This window comes from Oncorhynchus tshawytscha, linkage group LG09 (genome assembly GCF_018296145.1).
Source record: "Oncorhynchus tshawytscha isolate Ot180627B linkage group LG09, Otsh_v2.0, whole genome shotgun sequence".
In the NCBI taxonomy this organism is placed as follows: domain Eukaryota; kingdom Metazoa; phylum Chordata; class Actinopteri; order Salmoniformes; family Salmonidae; genus Oncorhynchus; species Oncorhynchus tshawytscha.
The window spans coordinates 8,625,698-8,642,063 of NC_056437.1; the positions used below are offsets into that span (position 1 = coordinate 8,625,698).

At 44.0% G+C, this 16,366-nt stretch overlaps 1 protein-coding gene across 7 annotated transcripts in view; it reads right to left on the bottom strand.

Annotated features, from left to right (window-relative positions):
- Positions 1–16,366, bottom strand: part of arhgap24 (Rho GTPase activating protein 24) — a 212,670-nt gene that overhangs the window by 11,180 nt on the left and 185,124 nt on the right. For 6 of the 7 annotated variants that reach the window (XM_042326457.1, XM_042326460.1, XM_042326461.1 and 3 more), the window contains 6 exons: positions 5,939–6,071; positions 3,154–3,227; positions 2,848–2,969; positions 2,472–2,584; positions 1,844–2,198; positions 756–1,482 (listed from right to left, as the gene is read on the bottom strand). In XM_042326457.1, the coding sequence (XP_042182391.1) occupies positions 756–1,482; positions 1,844–2,198; positions 2,472–2,584; positions 2,848–2,969; positions 3,154–3,227; positions 5,939–6,071 (1,524 nt within the window). The remainder of the gene's footprint in view (positions 1–755; positions 1,483–1,843; positions 2,199–2,471; positions 2,585–2,847; positions 2,970–3,153; positions 3,228–5,938; positions 6,072–16,366) is intronic. The other variant, XM_042326458.1, reaches the window with a different exon arrangement.

The window sequence follows — 16,366 nt, forward strand, 5'->3', positions numbered from 1 at the left end:
GGCCACCCGGACTATTAACATTGACCCCCCTATCCACTGCTGCTACACACTGTTTATTATCTATGCACAGTCACTTTGCAAATTACCTCGACTAACCTGTACCCCCGCATATTGACTCGGTACCGGTACCCCATGTATATAGCCTCGATTTTGTTATGACATTTTCTTGTGTTACTTCTTTTAATTTTTTAAAACTTTAGTTTACTTAATAAATATTTTCTTAACTCTATTTCTTGAACAGCATTGTTGGTTAATTAAGGGCTTGTACGTAAGCATTTCACGGTAAGGTCTACAGGACACCTGTTCGGTTGTAGTCCTTATTTCAGAGTATGTGACAACTAACATTTTATTTGATATGATCATGGATTCCCATTAGACCAATTCCTTCAATGCCCTACTCGTTGAAGTTTGCAGTCTAAAAAAAACAACATTTAGCTCATAACATTTTTTGTCTTCTCTTTAGTGTCTTTACTGTATTTATACTGGGATATCGCTTTTCAACAGAAGGACATCTTTAAGCTCTTCCTTAAATCTCTAAAACAGTCTTCTCTTCATCTGAACTGATTGTAAAATACTTGGCTGGCTTTCACCTTTCCGTTCTTTCAGATCAGTGCAATGAAAGAGAAGAAAAACAATTAAGAAAGATCCTCTGTCTGCAGAAAGAGCTTGTTAAGATATGCATGAACTGTCCTCAAATGAAATAAATGCCTATCTCAGTTTTATTATAAAAACACAGTAGGAGGTAGTGGTGCTACCTTGTTATCCTGGCCTCGTACTCTGTCTTCTGCTTCTGCATCTCCTGTTTCAGGCTGGCCACCAGGCTGTGTAGAGCACTGTGACTACTGGGTCCTTTATTGACAGGGAACGTCTCACTGTTATCACTGCTGCTGGTGGCTCCACTACCCCTCCCTCCACTACCTCCAGCACAGTTCCTCCGCTCCCCCTCCACGTCCCCCCCTGGCTGGGGCTGCTCGTCGAGGGAGGACAGCCCCCTAGGTCCATCCAGCAGCAGCAGGGGGTCCTGGTAGTGGCCCAGCCCACCGTAGAAGTCCTGTTCTGGGCAGGTGGTGGTGGAGGAACGGCAGGACGTGGAGTTGTCTGGAAGAGAGATCTCACAGGAGGAGGTGGACCAGGTAGCACTGTCCACACTCTGCTTGTCCTCACAGCTAGAGCTGAGACACGGCTGTTGTTGATTTTGTAACTGTTGTTGTTGTTGTTGTTGTTGTTGTTGCTGGACGTTGTCATAGGTGGACAGCCGGTTCTGGGCTGCCGTCTGCTCCCCACAGTCCCGAGACTTGCTGTCTCGTAAGGTGACCGGGTAGCCATTGGGAACCCACAGACCATTACGCCCGTTCAGGGTACCGTTGACCACGTCGGTACTTGACACGCCCATGCGGACACCTCCGTTAGGGACCCCGCTGGTGCCCATCTTGGTGCCCGAGCCCTTCAGGGTGCGCCGGGCCTGGAGGCCGCTGATGCCTCCTATTAATAAAAATAACGACAATACGTTTTATGTGACTTTCAGGACTGTCATTGTCCAAGACACATTTCCCCATGGGGACAATAAAGTATATCCTATCCTATACTCAAGGACACCTTACATTAGAAATACAGTCAAAATAAAGTACAACAACAGTTCAAATCAAAACCTAGTGCAATTAAAATCAAAACCTAGTGCAATTCAAATCAAAACCTAGTGCAATTAAAATCAAAACCTAGTGCAATTCAAATCAAAACCTAGTGCAATTAAAATCAAAACCTAGTGCAATTCAAATCAAAACCTAGTGCAATTCCAATCAAACCTAGTGCAATTCAAATCTGACAGAACAGAGCAGATAGTAACCTGTGTTACCGGGCAGAGTCTGGCTCTTCTCCTGGTTGGCTGCGTCTCCAGAGGGCGAACAACTAAACGAGCCGTTGGTGACCACGCCGCTGCCCTTGGAGACCGCCGGGTTCTTCTTCACGGTTAACGGCGGGCTGCGGGCCAGGTCAAATCGCCCGGTAACATGGCCGTTAAGTGGGCTGGCTGAGCGAGGAGAACCGGAGCCGTTGTTGTCTAACGTTACCGGGGGCTGGCGGTGAGGTGAGTCGGGGGTCTCCCAAGAACACTGTTTCACCCTCTGCTGGGGTATTTGGGTATTGTTGTTCTGTTCTGTAGTCTGTACCGTCGGCACAATCTGGGTCAGCCTCTTCTGGACCTACAGGATAATAATATATTACACTTAGTGCAGTGGGTACATTTGAGTATATGTCAAAGAACCCAACGTCGTAACCATTAGACCAAGGAGGAACCTTATGGACCAAGGCTGACAATTGGGTTTACAAGTCCCAGGGCTACTAATCACTAGAGCGGGATTCCGAATTCCCCTCCACTACTATTTAAACCCACAACCTTGGTGTTGCTAGCTAGCTAGTACCAGGCTTTTAATACCATGCTTGGGCTCGTACCCACGGGCTCGTACACCACCCACCTCATTGTTGTTGTTGACCAGCTCCAGTGTCTTGGGACTGTCCTCGTCTCTAGGGAACAACACGTCGTGCCGACCAATCAGAACAGACATCAGCTGCTGCACTAGCACTGTACCTGAGAACACCAGAAAGGTTATATGTCTTCACAGGTCCATACGCATCAGAATACTGTATACTCACAGTGTCGTAGGCCTAGAAGGACAATGGTGTCAAATTACTACATATTTTATTAATTATTGAGATAATGTATGCCGTTCTTTCCACTTAAAAAGTTACATTTTTCCATCAAAATGCACTTTATTTAACCAGGTAGGTTCTCTTTGACAATGGCAACCTGAAAAGCCACAGACATCAAGCTGAGTTAGAAAATAAACTGACCTTCCATGATTGCTACAGGGTCTTCAATCTTTGGCCGTAGTATATTTGGACCAAAGACCGTGGCCAGGTTCTGGACACTCATTTTATTCACACCTGAATAGGACTGGACTTCATCTAAAAATCTGTAGGAGAAACACAATTAACATCCCAGTAAGCTTTTTAATGATGGTTAAATACCGTGGAACAACAAAGTCACCAACACTAGAAACTTTGCAGGTCAGTCTATGAAAAATAATACTGGTCTTCACAGTAATACAATGATACAGTAATATAATAATACACAATAATGCAGCTATACTACTCTACCTGCATATGTACTGAAGCAGATTGTAGTTGACTGGAGGTAGACATTCCACTTGTCTTTTCAGTTCCTTCATTCCCTGGGGAGAGAATACACAAGTTGTACTTAATGTACATCCCAATGTACTATAGAAGTAGGGTATTAAGGGGTAAGAAGCCCCCTGGGGTGACTGCCCCCCCCTGTAATTCACATTAAGACCACAAGATGTCACCAAATTATTTTCCCAACACTTTCCATGGCTGCCACTGTTCATGCTCATCAAAAAAATGTCCACAGTGTCATCAGTGACACTTCTAGCGCTGAGAAGCAGTGCCTTGGACCACTGAGCCGCTTAGGAACCCCTAATGTATCAGTTTAATACCTGTTCTACACTCTTGGGAGCGATTCATGGGATGGATTAGGGCAAACAAATAGTTTGACATCACCACAGAATATTAGCTAATTGTTTTACGGAAGTAGATAGTTAATAGTTAACGAAGACTCTAGTTGACATGTATGCTTTAAATGTATCCTTAGTCGATATTTTCCCCACATTATAAATGGATATTAAAAATGCATAATAAACCCTATTTATCAAATTCAGCATACCTGTACCATTAATCTTATGAGTCCAGGTCCATTTAACAAGTCATAGGTGATCCATTGACGATATTTTAACAGATCTCCATTTTTAATCTGGTCCAGATTTGACCATAATCAATATCCTTAGTTGAGTCCCAAAGAGCACCCTATTCCCTATCTAGTGCAATACTTTTAACCAGAGCCGATAGGGCTCTGGGTATCAATAGGGTATCATTTGGGAGAAAGCCCGTATCCCAGACCATTATTGTGGTCTCCTGCCGTGACCTCACTAGCTTTACCGATGGGCCATTCTCAAGGTCTACACTGAATCCTGTGAAGAAGAAAAAAAACTTCACTTTCTTTGACATTTTCATTGTCTTTCAAACAATTGAAAGAAAAGACAGCAAAGCAGGGTGGGAATATGAGATGTAGAACGAGAAAAATGCTTGGCTTCTTCAGTTCAATCTGCTGGTCATGCTCAGGACTTTGATTGTGCTTGCTGTGAAATGATCTGATACCTATGGGTTGACTGGCTGACTGGTTGACTGGCTGACTGGTTGACTGGCTAACTGGTTGACTGGCTGACTGGTTGACTGGCTGACTGGTTGACTGGCTAACTGGTTGACTGGCTGACTGGTTGACTGGCTGACTGGTTGACTGGCTAACTGGTTGACTGGCTGACTGGTTGACTGGCTAACTGGTTGACTGGCTGACTGGTTGACTGGCTGACTGGTTGACTGGTTGACTGGCTAACTGGTTGACTGGCTGACTGGTTGACTGGCTGACTGGTTGACTGGCTGACTGGTTGACTGGCTGACTGGTTGACTAGCTAACTGGTTGACTGGCTAACTGGTTGACTGGCTGACTGGTTGACTGGCTAACTGGTTGACTGGCTAACTGGTTGACTGGCTGACTGGCTGTGTGTTTTCAGAGGTAAGATAGCTAGCCTATAAGTCATGCTAGAGTTAGATTCACACATGGGCATGCAAGCAAGCACGCACGTACATACACAAACACACACACAGCTCAGCCCAGCTAAGACACACACACAGCTCAGCCCAGCTAAGACACACACACACACAGCTCAGCCCAGCTAAGACACACACACAGCTCAGCCCAGCTAAGACACACACACACACACACACACAGCACAGCTCAGCCCAGCTAAGACACACACACACACACACACACACACACACACACAGCTCAGCCCAGCTAAGACACACACACACACACACACACACACAGCTCAGCCCAGCTAAGACACACACACACACACACACAGCTCAGCCCAGCTAAGACACACACACACACACAGCTCAGCCCAGCTAAGACACACACACACACACAGCTCAGCCCAGCTAAGACACACAGCTCAGCCCAGCTAAGACACACACACACACACACACACACACACACACACACACACACACACACACACACACACACACACACACACACACACACACACACACACACACACACACACACACACACACACACACACACCAGCTAAGACACACACACACAGCTCAGCCCAGCTAAGACACACACACACACACAGCTCAGCCCAGCTAAGACACACACACAGCTCAGCCCAGCTAAGACACACACACACACACAGCTCAGCCCAGCTAAGACACACACACAGCTCAGCCCAGCTAAGACACACACACACACAGCTCAGCCCAGCTAAGACACACACACAGCTCAGCCCAGCTAAGACACACACACACACACAGCTCAGCCCAGCTAAGACACACACACAGCTCAGCCCAGCTAAGACACACACACACACACAGCTCAGCCCAGCTAAGACACACACACACACAGCTCAGCCCAGCTAAGACACACACACAGCTCAGCCCAGCTAAGACACACACACACACACAGCTCAGCCCAGCTAAGACACACACACAGCTCAGCCCAGCTAAGACACAAACACGCACACACAGCTCAGCCCAGCTAAGACACACACCAAGTTGCTGAATGAAAGATGAAAACAAACAGGATTGGAGAGTGACTGAGGGGAGTTGAGGACTGATACCCCATAAAGCAGCAAGTCTTGAAGTGTGAGAGAAGATTCATCCGATATGAATGGTTAACGGTACCCTATTACTACTTTTGACATGTCTCACATGCTCTGGTACAAAGTAGGGCCCAACGCAGTAAAGTGAATAGGAAGCCATTTCAGATACAACTTAAATCTTAGACCCAGGAAGTACTTACAGATTCCTCATCCTTGCAGAGCATTTTGGTGCAGGAGAGGAAGTCATCAAACTTGGAGAAGGGGATGACTGGTTCTGGTAGCTCTCTGAGATACAGCTTTAGTAGAGAGGCTACTGTATGAACATCTGTATTACTGCAGAGAGAGGAAGGAGAGGGAGAGAGGGAGAGAGCAAAGGAGCAGAGAGAGAGGAGAGAAAGAGGAGAGAAAGAGAAGAGAGAGAAGGGAGAGAGAGGAGAGGATAGAGAGGGAGAGGAGAGAGTGAGAGAGCAAAGGAGCAGAGAGAGAGGAGAGAAAGAGAAGAGAGAGAGGGAGAGAGAGGAAGGAGAGGGAGAGAGGGAGAGGAGAGAGGGAGAGAGGGAGAGGAGAGAGGGAGAGAACAAAGGGGCAGAGAGAGAGGAGAGAAAGAGAAGAGAGAGAAGGGAGAGAGAGGAAGGAGAGGGAGAGAGGGAGAGGAGAGAGGGAGAGAGCAAAGGAGCAGAGAGAGAGGAGAGAAAGAGAAGAGAGAGAAGGGAGAGAGAGGAGAGGATTAGAGAGAGAGAAGAGAGAGGGATGAGAGCAAAGGAGCAGAGAGAGAGGAGAGAAAGAGAAGAGAGAGAGAAGGGAGAGAGAGGAGAGGATAGAGAGAGAGAAGAGAGAGGGATGAGAGAGGAGAAAGTGAGGGGGTGAAATAGAGAGAGAAATAGCGAGCCAAAAATGGAGGCAGAGAGGGAGAGGAGAGGGTGAGGGAGGGACAGAGATGGAGGCAGAGAGAGAGGAGAGGGTGAGGGAGGGACAGAGATGGAGGCAGAGAGAGAGGAGAGTGGGGAGTGAGATGAAGGCAGAGAGGTAGAGGAGAGGGGTAGAGAGAGTAAGATGAAGCACCTTTAAATGAAGAAGACATAAACACAGATCAATGTATGGAGGGGGCAATGAGGGAGGGAAAGGAGAGAGGGGTGGTGGGAGGGTGGAAGGATGGATGTACAGTGCCCTCCACTAATATTGGCACCCTTGGTAAATATTAGCAAAACAGGCTGTGAATTTTTTTTTTTTTAATTGTTTATCCTCTTTGTCTTCTTTCAAAATATTCACACAAATCTAACGTTTCATGAAAGTAAAATAATTGAAAGAAAAAATACATTCTTAACATAAAACAAATGTTTTTCTCAAATATATGTGTGCCACAATTATTGGCACCCCTTCATTCAATACTTTGTGTAACCTCCCTTTTCTGAAGATAACAGCTCTGAGTCTTCTCCTATAATGCGTAATGGGGTTGGAGAACACATGACAAGAGATCTGAGACCATTCCTCCATACAGAATCTCTCCAGATCCTTCAGATTCCCAGGTCCATGCTTGTGGACTCTCCTCTTCAGCTCATCCCACAGGTTTTCTATGAGGTTTAGGTCAGAGGACTGGGACGGCTATGGCAAAACCTTGATTCTGTGGTCAGTGAACAGTTTTTGTGTTGATTTTGTGTGCTTTGGTTCATTGTCCTGCTGGAAGATCTCACCACAGCCAGGTTTAAGCTTCCAAGTAGAGGCAGTCAGGTTTTGATTTAATATCTGCTGGTACGTGATGGAGTCCATGATACCATGTATCCTAACTAGTTGTCCAGGGCCTTTGGAAGAAAAAGAGCCCCACAACATCAACGACCCACCACCATACTTCACAGTGGGGATGAGGTACTTTTCTACATATCTATCTTTCTGTCTGCGCCAAACCCACCTCTGGTGTTTATTTCCAAAAATCTATATTTTGGTCTCATCTGACCATAGAATCCGGTCCCATTGAAAGCTCTAGTACCGTTTGAAGGTGAAATCTGATCGTAGTTTTGGAGATTTTCTGACCCCAAGACCCAACCAATGTCTGCAATTTCACATCTGTGACCCTTGGAGATTTTTTGGCCACTCGAACCATCCTCCTCACTGTGTGTGAGGTCAATATAGACCCACGTCCTCTTCCAGGCCCATTGTTAACATCTCCAGTTGCTTTAACCTTCTTAATTATTGCCCTGATAGTGGAAATTGACATTTTCAACCGTATTTTCTTATAGCAATTTCCTTATTTGTGGAGCTCAACAACCTTTTGTCACACATTATTACTGTAAATATATTTTCTTTACTGCCCGTTTTGCTCATATTTATCACGAGTGCCAATATAAGTGGAGGGCACTGTACGATGTAGTGCATAAATAAAGTGTGACAGCATGTTAAAACAGTCCCAATGATCACCTCTATGCCAGTATTCTCTTCTCACCTGCCCTGAGTCGCTATGGAAGAATTCTGAGTTAGAATACTACAGGAGGACTGTCAGCGTCAGAATGTAATGTAATTCTGAGTAATGTCATACTGTGGGCGGTGGTGTGTGGTGGGAGAGGGGACCATCTCTCACATGCCTCTATCATCTCTGAGTTATGGAAGGTGTCACCATCCTGATACACACATCCCTCTCTGCTACATCCCACGCAGTAGGGGTTCTCTCTCTCTCCCTCCCTCCCTCCCTCCCTCCCTCCCTCCCTCCCTCCCTCCCTCCCTCCCTCCCTCCCTCCCTCCCCAGAACAGGAGCTGTTTCCAATTAACAGTTCTATCTCAGTGCTATAGTTGAGGAGATCATATTAAAACAGTCCCAATGATCACCTCTATGCCAGTATTCTCTTCTCGCCTGCCCTGAGTCGCTATGGAAGAATTCTGAGTTAGAATACTACAGGAGGACTGTCAGCGTCAGAATGTAATGTCATTCTGAGTTAGAACACTACAGGAGGACTGTCAGTGTCAGAATGTAATGTCATTCTGAGTTAGAATACTACAGGAGGACTGTCAGCGTCAGAATGTAATGTCATTCTGAGTTAGAATACTACAGGAGGACTGTCAGCGTCAGAATGTAATGTCATTCTGAGTTAGAACACTACAGGAGGACTGTCAGCGTCAGAATGTAATGTCATTCTGAGTTAGAACACTACAGGAGGACTGTCAGCATCAGAATGTAATGTCATTCTGAGTTAAAACACTACAGGAGGACTGTCAGCGTCAGAATGTAATGTCATTCTGAGTTAGAATACTACAGGAGGACTGTCAGCGTCAGAATGTAATGTCATTCTGAGTTAGAATACTACAGGAGGACTGTCAGCGTCAGAATGTAATGTCATTCTGAGTTAGAATACTACAGGAGGACTGTCAGCGTCAGAATGTAATGTCATTCTGAGTTAGAATACCACAGGAGCACTGTCAGCGTCAGAATGTAATGTCATTCTGAGTTAGAATACTACAGGAGGACTGTCAGTGTCAGAATGTAATGTCAATCTGAGTTAGAACACTACAGGAGGACTGTCAGTGTCAGAATGTAATGTCATTCTGAGTTAGAATACTACAGGAGGACTGTCAGCGTCAGAATGTAATGTCATTCTGAGTTAGAATACTACAGGAGGACTGTCAGCGTCAGAATGTAATGTCATTCTGAGTTAGAACACTACAGGAGGACTGTCAGCGTCAGAATGTAATGTCATTCTGAGTTAGAATACTACAGGAGGACTGTCAGCGTCAGAATGTAATGTCATTCTGAGTTAGAATACTACAGGAGGACTGTCAGCGTCAGAATGTAATGTCATTCTGAGTTAGAACACTACAGGAGGACTGTCAGCATCAGAATGTAATGTTATTCTGAGTTAGAACACTACAGGAGGACTGTCAGCGTCAGAATGTAATGTCATTCTGAGTTAGAATACTACAGGAGGACTGTCAGCGTCAGAATGTAATGTCATTCTGAGTTAGAACACTACAGGAGGACTGTCAGCGTCAGAATGTAATGTCATTCTGAGTTAGAATACTACAGGAGGACTGTCAGCGTCAGAATGTAATGTCATTCTGAGTTAGAACACTACAGGAGGACTGTCAGCGTCAGAATGTAATGTCATTCTGAGTTAGAACACTACAGGAGGACTGTCAGCATCAGAATGTAATGTCATTCTGAGTTAGAACACTACAGGAGGACTGTCAGCATCAGAATGTAATGTCATTCTGAGTTAGAATACTACAGGAGGACTGTCAGTGTCAGAATGTAATGTCATTCTGAGTTAGAACACTACAGGAGGACTGTCAGTGTCAGAATGTAATGTCATTCTGAGTTAGAATACTACAGGAGGACTGTCAGCGTCAGAATGTAATGTCATTCTGAGTTAGAACACTACAGGAGGACTGTCAGTGTCAGAATGTAATGTCATTCTGAGTTAGAATACTACAGGAGGACTGTCACAGAATGTAATGTCATTCTGAGTTAGAATACTACAGGAGGACTGTCAGCGTCAGAATGTAATGTCATTCTGAGTTAGAACACTACAGGAGGACTGTCAGCGTCAGAATGTAATGTCATTCTGAGTTAGAACACTACAGGAGGACTGTCAGCATCAGAATGTAATGTCATTCTGAGTTAGAACACTACAGGAGGACTGTCAGCGTCAGAATGTAACGTCATTCTGAGTTAGAACACTACAGGAGGACTGTCAGTGTCAGAATGTAATGTCATTCTGAGTTAGAATACTACAGGAGGACTGTCAGCGTCAGAATGTAATGTCATTCTGAGTTAGAATACTACAGGAGGACTGTCAGCGTCATAATGTAATGTCATTCTGAGTTAGAACACTACAGGAGGACTGTCAGCATCAGAATGTAATGTCATTCTGAGTTAGAATACTACAGGAGGACTGTCAGCGTCAGAATGTAATGTCATTCTGAGTTAGAATACTACAGGAGGACTGTCAGCGTCAGAATGTAATGTCATTCTGAGTTAGAATACCACAGGAGCACTGTCAGCGTCAGAATGTAATGTCATTCTGAGTTAGAATACTACAGGAGGACTGTCAGTGCCAGAATGTAATGTCATTCTGAGTTAGAACACTACAGGAGGACTGTCAGTGTCAGAATGTAATGTCATTCTGAGTTAGAATACTACAGGAGCACTGTCAGCGTCAGAATGTAATGTCATTCTGAGTTAGAACACTACAGGAGGACTGTCAGTGTCAGAATGTAATGTCATTCTGAGTTAGAACACTACAGGAGGACTGTCAGCGTCAGAATGTAATGTCATTCTGAGTTAGAACACTACAGGAGGACTGTCAGTGTCAGAATGTAATGTCATTCTGAGTTAAAACACTACAGGAGGACTGTCAGTGTCAGAATGTAATGTCATTCTGAGTTAGAACACTACAGGAGGACTGTCAGCGTCAGAATGTAATGTCATTCTGAGTTAGAACACTACAGGAGGACTGTCAGTGTCAGAATGTAATGTCATTCTGAGTTAGAACACTACAGGAGGACTGTCAGCGTCAGAATGTAATGTCATTCTGAGTTAGAATACTACAGGAGGACTGTCAGCGTCAGAATGTAATGTCATTCTGAGTTAGAATACTACAGGAGGACTGTCAGCGTCAGAATGTAATGTCATTCTGAGTTAGAACACTACAGGAGGACTGTCAGCGTCAGAATGTAATGTCATTCTGAGTTAGAACACTACAGGAGGACTGTCAGCATCAGAATGTAATGTCATTCTGAGTTAGAACACTACAGGAGGACTGTCAGCGTCAGAATGTAACGTCATTCTGAGTTAGAACACTACAGGAGGACTGTCAGTGTCAGAATGTAATGTCATTCTGAGTTAGAATACTACAGGAGGACTGTCAGCGTCAGAATGTAATGTCATTCTGAGTTAGAATACTACAGGAGGACTGTCAGCGTCATAATGTATAGTCATTCTGAGTTAGAACACTACAGGAGGACTGTCAGCATCAGAATGTAATGTCATTCTGAGTTAGAATACTACAGGAGGACTGTCAGCGTCAGAATGTAATGTCATTCTGAGTTAGAATACTACAGGAGGACTGTCAGCGTCAGAATGTAATGTCATTCTGAGTTAGAATACCACAGGAGCACTGTCAGCGTCAGAATGTAATGTCATTCTGAGTTAGAATACTACAGGAGGACTGTCAGTGTCAGAATGTAATGTCATTCTGAGTTAGAACACTACAGGAGGACTGTCAGTGTCAGAATGTAATGTCATTCTGAGTTAGAATACTACAGGAGCACTGTCAGCGTCAGAATGTAATGTCATTCTGAGTTAGAACACTACAGGAGGACTGTCAGTGTCAGAATGTAATGTCATTCTGAGTTAGAATACTACAGGAGGACTGTCAGCGTCAGAATGTAATGTCATTCTGAGTTAGAATACTACAGGAGGACTGTCGGCGTCAGAATGTAATGTCATTCTGAGTTAGAATACCATAGGAGCACTGTCAGCGTCAGAATGTAATGTCAATCTGAGTTAGAACACTACAGGAGGACTGTCAGTGTCAGAATGTAATGTCATTCTGAGTTAGAACACTACAGGAGGACTGTCAGCGTCAGAATGTAATGTCATTCTGAGTTAGAACACTACAGGAGGACTGTCAGCATCAGAATGTAATGTCATTCTGAGTTAGAACACTACAGGAGGACTGTCAGTGTCAGAATGTAATGTCATTCTGAGTTAGAACACTACAGGAGGACTGTCAGCGTCAGAATGTAATGTCATTCTGAGTTAGAACACTACAGGAGGACTGTCAGTGTCAGAATGTAATGTCATTCTGAGTTAAAACACTACAGGAGGACTGTCAGTGTCAGAATGTAATGTCATTCTGAGTTAGAATACTACAGGAGGACTGTCAGCGTCAGAATGTAATGTCATTCTGAGTTAGAATACCACAGGAGCACTGTCAGCGTCAGAATGTAATGTCATTCTGAGTTAGAATACTACAGGAGGACTGTCAGTGCAAGAATGTAATGTCATTCTGAGTTAGAACACTACAGGAGGACTGTCAGTGTCAGAATGTAATGTCATTCTGAGTTAGAATACTACAGGAGCACTGTCAGCGTCAGAATGTAATGTCATTCTGAGTTAGAACACTACAGGAGGACTGTCAGTGTCAGAATGTAATGTCATTCTGAGTTAGAACACTACAGGAGGACTGTCAGCGTCAGAATGTAATGTCATTCTGAGTTAGAACACTACAGGAGGACTGTCAGTGTCAGAATGTAATGTCATTCTGAGTTAAAACACTACAGGAGGACTGTCAGTGTCAGAATGTAATGTCATTCTGAGTTAGAACACTACAGGAGGACTGTCAGCGTCAGAATGTAATGTCATTCTGAGTTAGAACACTACAGGAGGACTGTCAGTGTCAGAATGTAATGTCATTCTGAGTTAGAACACTACAGGAGGACTGTCAGCGTCAGAATGTAATGTCATTCTGAGTTAGAATACTACAGGAGGACTGTCAGCGTCAGAATGTAATGTCATTCTGAGTTAGAATACTACAGGAGGACTGTCAGCGTCAGAATGTAATGTCATTCTGAGTTAGAACACTACAGGAGGACTGTCAGCGTCAGAATGTAATGTCATTCTGAGTTAGAACACTACAGGAGGACTGTCAGCATCAGAATGTAATGTCATTCTGAGTTAGAACACTACAGGAGGACTGTCAGCGTCAGAATGTAACGTCATTCTGAGTTAGAACACTACAGGAGGACTGTCAGTGTCAGAATGTAATGTCATTCTGAGTTAGAATACTACAGGAGGACTGTCAGCGTCAGAATGTAATGTCATTCTGAGTTAGAATACTACAGGAGGACTGTCAGCGTCATAATGTATAGTCATTCTGAGTTAGAACACTACAGGAGGACTGTCAGCATCAGAATGTAATGTCATTCTGAGTTAGAACACTACAGGAGGACTGTCAGCGTCAGAATGTAATGTCATTCTGAGTTAGAACACTACAGGAGGACTGTCAGTGTCAGAATGTAATGTCATTCTGAGTTAAAACACTACAGGAGGACTGTCAGTGTCAGAATGTAATGTCATTCTGAGTTAGAATACTACAGGAGGACTGTCAGCGTCAGAATGTAATGTCATTCTGAGTTAGAATACCACAGGAGCACTGTCAGCGTCAGAATGTAATGTCATTCTGAGTTAGAATACTACAGGAGGACTGTCAGTGCCAGAATGTAATGTCATTCTGAGTTAGAACACTACAGGAGGACTGTCAGTGTCAGAATGTAATGTCATTCTGAGTTAGAATACTACAGGAGCACTGTCAGCGTCAGAATGTAATGTCATTCTGAGTTAGAACACTACAGGAGGACTGTCAGTGTCAGAATGTAATGTCATTCTGAGTTAGAACACTACAGGAGGACTGTCAGCGTCAGAATGTAATGTCATTCTGAGTTAGAACACTACAGGAGGACTGTCAGTGTCAGAATGTAATGTCATTCTGAGTTAAAACACTACAGGAGGACTGTCAGTGTCAGAATGTAATGTCATTCTGAGTTAGAACACTACAGGAGGACTGTCAGCGTCAGAATGTAATGTCATTCTGAGTTAGAACACTACAGGAGGACTGTCAGTGTCAGAATGTAATGTCATTCTGAGTTAGAACACTACAGGAGGACTGTCAGCGTCAGAATGTAATGTCATTCTGAGTTAGAATACTACAGGAGGACTGTCAGCGTCAGAATGTAATGTCATTCTGAGTTAGAATACTACAGGAGGACTGTCAGCGTCAGAATGTAATGTCATTCTGAGTTAGAACACTACAGGAGGACTGTCAGCGTCAGAATGTAATGTCATTCTGAGTTAGAACACTACAGGAGGACTGTCAGCATCAGAATGTAATGTCATTCTGAGTTAGAACACTACAGGAGGACTGTCAGCGTCAGAATGTAACGTCATTCTGAGTTAGAACACTACAGGAGGACTGTCAGTGTCAGAATGTAATGTCATTCTGAGTTAGAATACTACAGGAGGACTGTCAGCGTCAGAATGTAATGTCATTCTGAGTTAGAATACTACAGGAGGACTGTCAGCGTCATAATGTAATGTCATTCTGAGTTAGAACACTACAGGAGGACTGTCAGCATCAGAATGTAATGTCATTCTGAGTTAGAATACTACAGGAGGACTGTCAGCGTCAGAATGTAATGTCATTCTGAGTTAGAATACTACAGGAGGACTGTCAGCGTCAGAATGTAATGTCATTCTGAGTTAGAATACCACAGGAGCACTGTCAGCGTCAGAATGTAATGTCATTCTGAGTTAGAATACTACAGGAGGACTGTCAGTGTCAGAATGTAATGTCATTCTGAGTTAGAACACTACAGGAGGACTGTCAGTGTCAGAATGTAATGTCATTCTGAGTTAGAACACTACAGGAGGACTGTCAGCGTCAGAATGTAATGTCATTCTGAGTTAGAACACTACAGGAGGACTGTCAGTGTCAGAATGTAATGTCATTCTGAGTTAAAACACTACAGGAGGACTGTCAGTGTCAGAATGTAATGTCATTCTGAGTTAGAACACTACAGGAGGACTGTCAGCGTCAGAATGTAATGTCATTCTGAGTTAGAACACTACAGGAGGACTGTCAGTGTCAGAATGTAATGTCATTCTGAGTTAGAACACTACAGGAGGACTGTCAGCGTCAGAATGTAATGTCATTCTGAGTTAGAATACTACAGGAGGACTGTCAGCGTCAGAATGTAATGTCATTCTGAGTTAGAATACTACAGGAGGACTGTCAGCGTCAGAATGTAATGTCATTCTGAGTTAGAACACTACAGGAGGACTGTCAGCGTCAGAATGTAATGTCATTCTGAGTTAGAACACTACAGGAGGACTGTCAGCATCAGAATGTAATGTCATTCTGAGTTAGAACACTACAGGAGGACTGTCAGCGTCAGAATGTAACGTCATTCTGAGTTAGAACACTACAGGAGGACTGTCAGTGTCAGAATGTAATGTCATTCTGAGTTAGAATACTACAGGAGGACTGTCAGCGTCAGAATGTAATGTCATTCTGAGTTAGAATACTACAGGAGGACTGTCAGCGTCATAATGTATAGTCATTCTGAGTTAGAACACTACAGGAGGACTGTCAGCATCAGAATGTAATGTCATTCTGAGTTAGAATACTACAGGAGGACTGTCAGCGTCAGAATGTAATGTCATTCTGAGTTAGAATACTACAGGAGGACTGTCAGCGTCAGAATGTAATGTCATTCTGAGTTAGAATACCACAGGAGCACTGTCAGCGTCAGAATGTAATGTCATTCTGAGTTAGAATACTACAGGAGGACTGTCAGTGTCAGAATGTAATGTCATTCTGAGTTAGAACACTACAGGAGGACTGTCAGTGTCAGAATGTAATGTCATTCTGAGTTAGAACACTACAGGAGGACTGTCAGCGTCAGAATGTAATGTCATTCTGAGTTAGAACACTACAGGAGGACTGTCAGTGTCAGAATGTAATGTCATTCTGAGTTAAAACACTACAGGAGGACTGTCAGTGTCAGAATGTAATGTCATTCTGAGTTAGAACACTACAGGAGGACTGTCAGCGTCAGAATGTAATGTCATTCTGAGTTAGAAT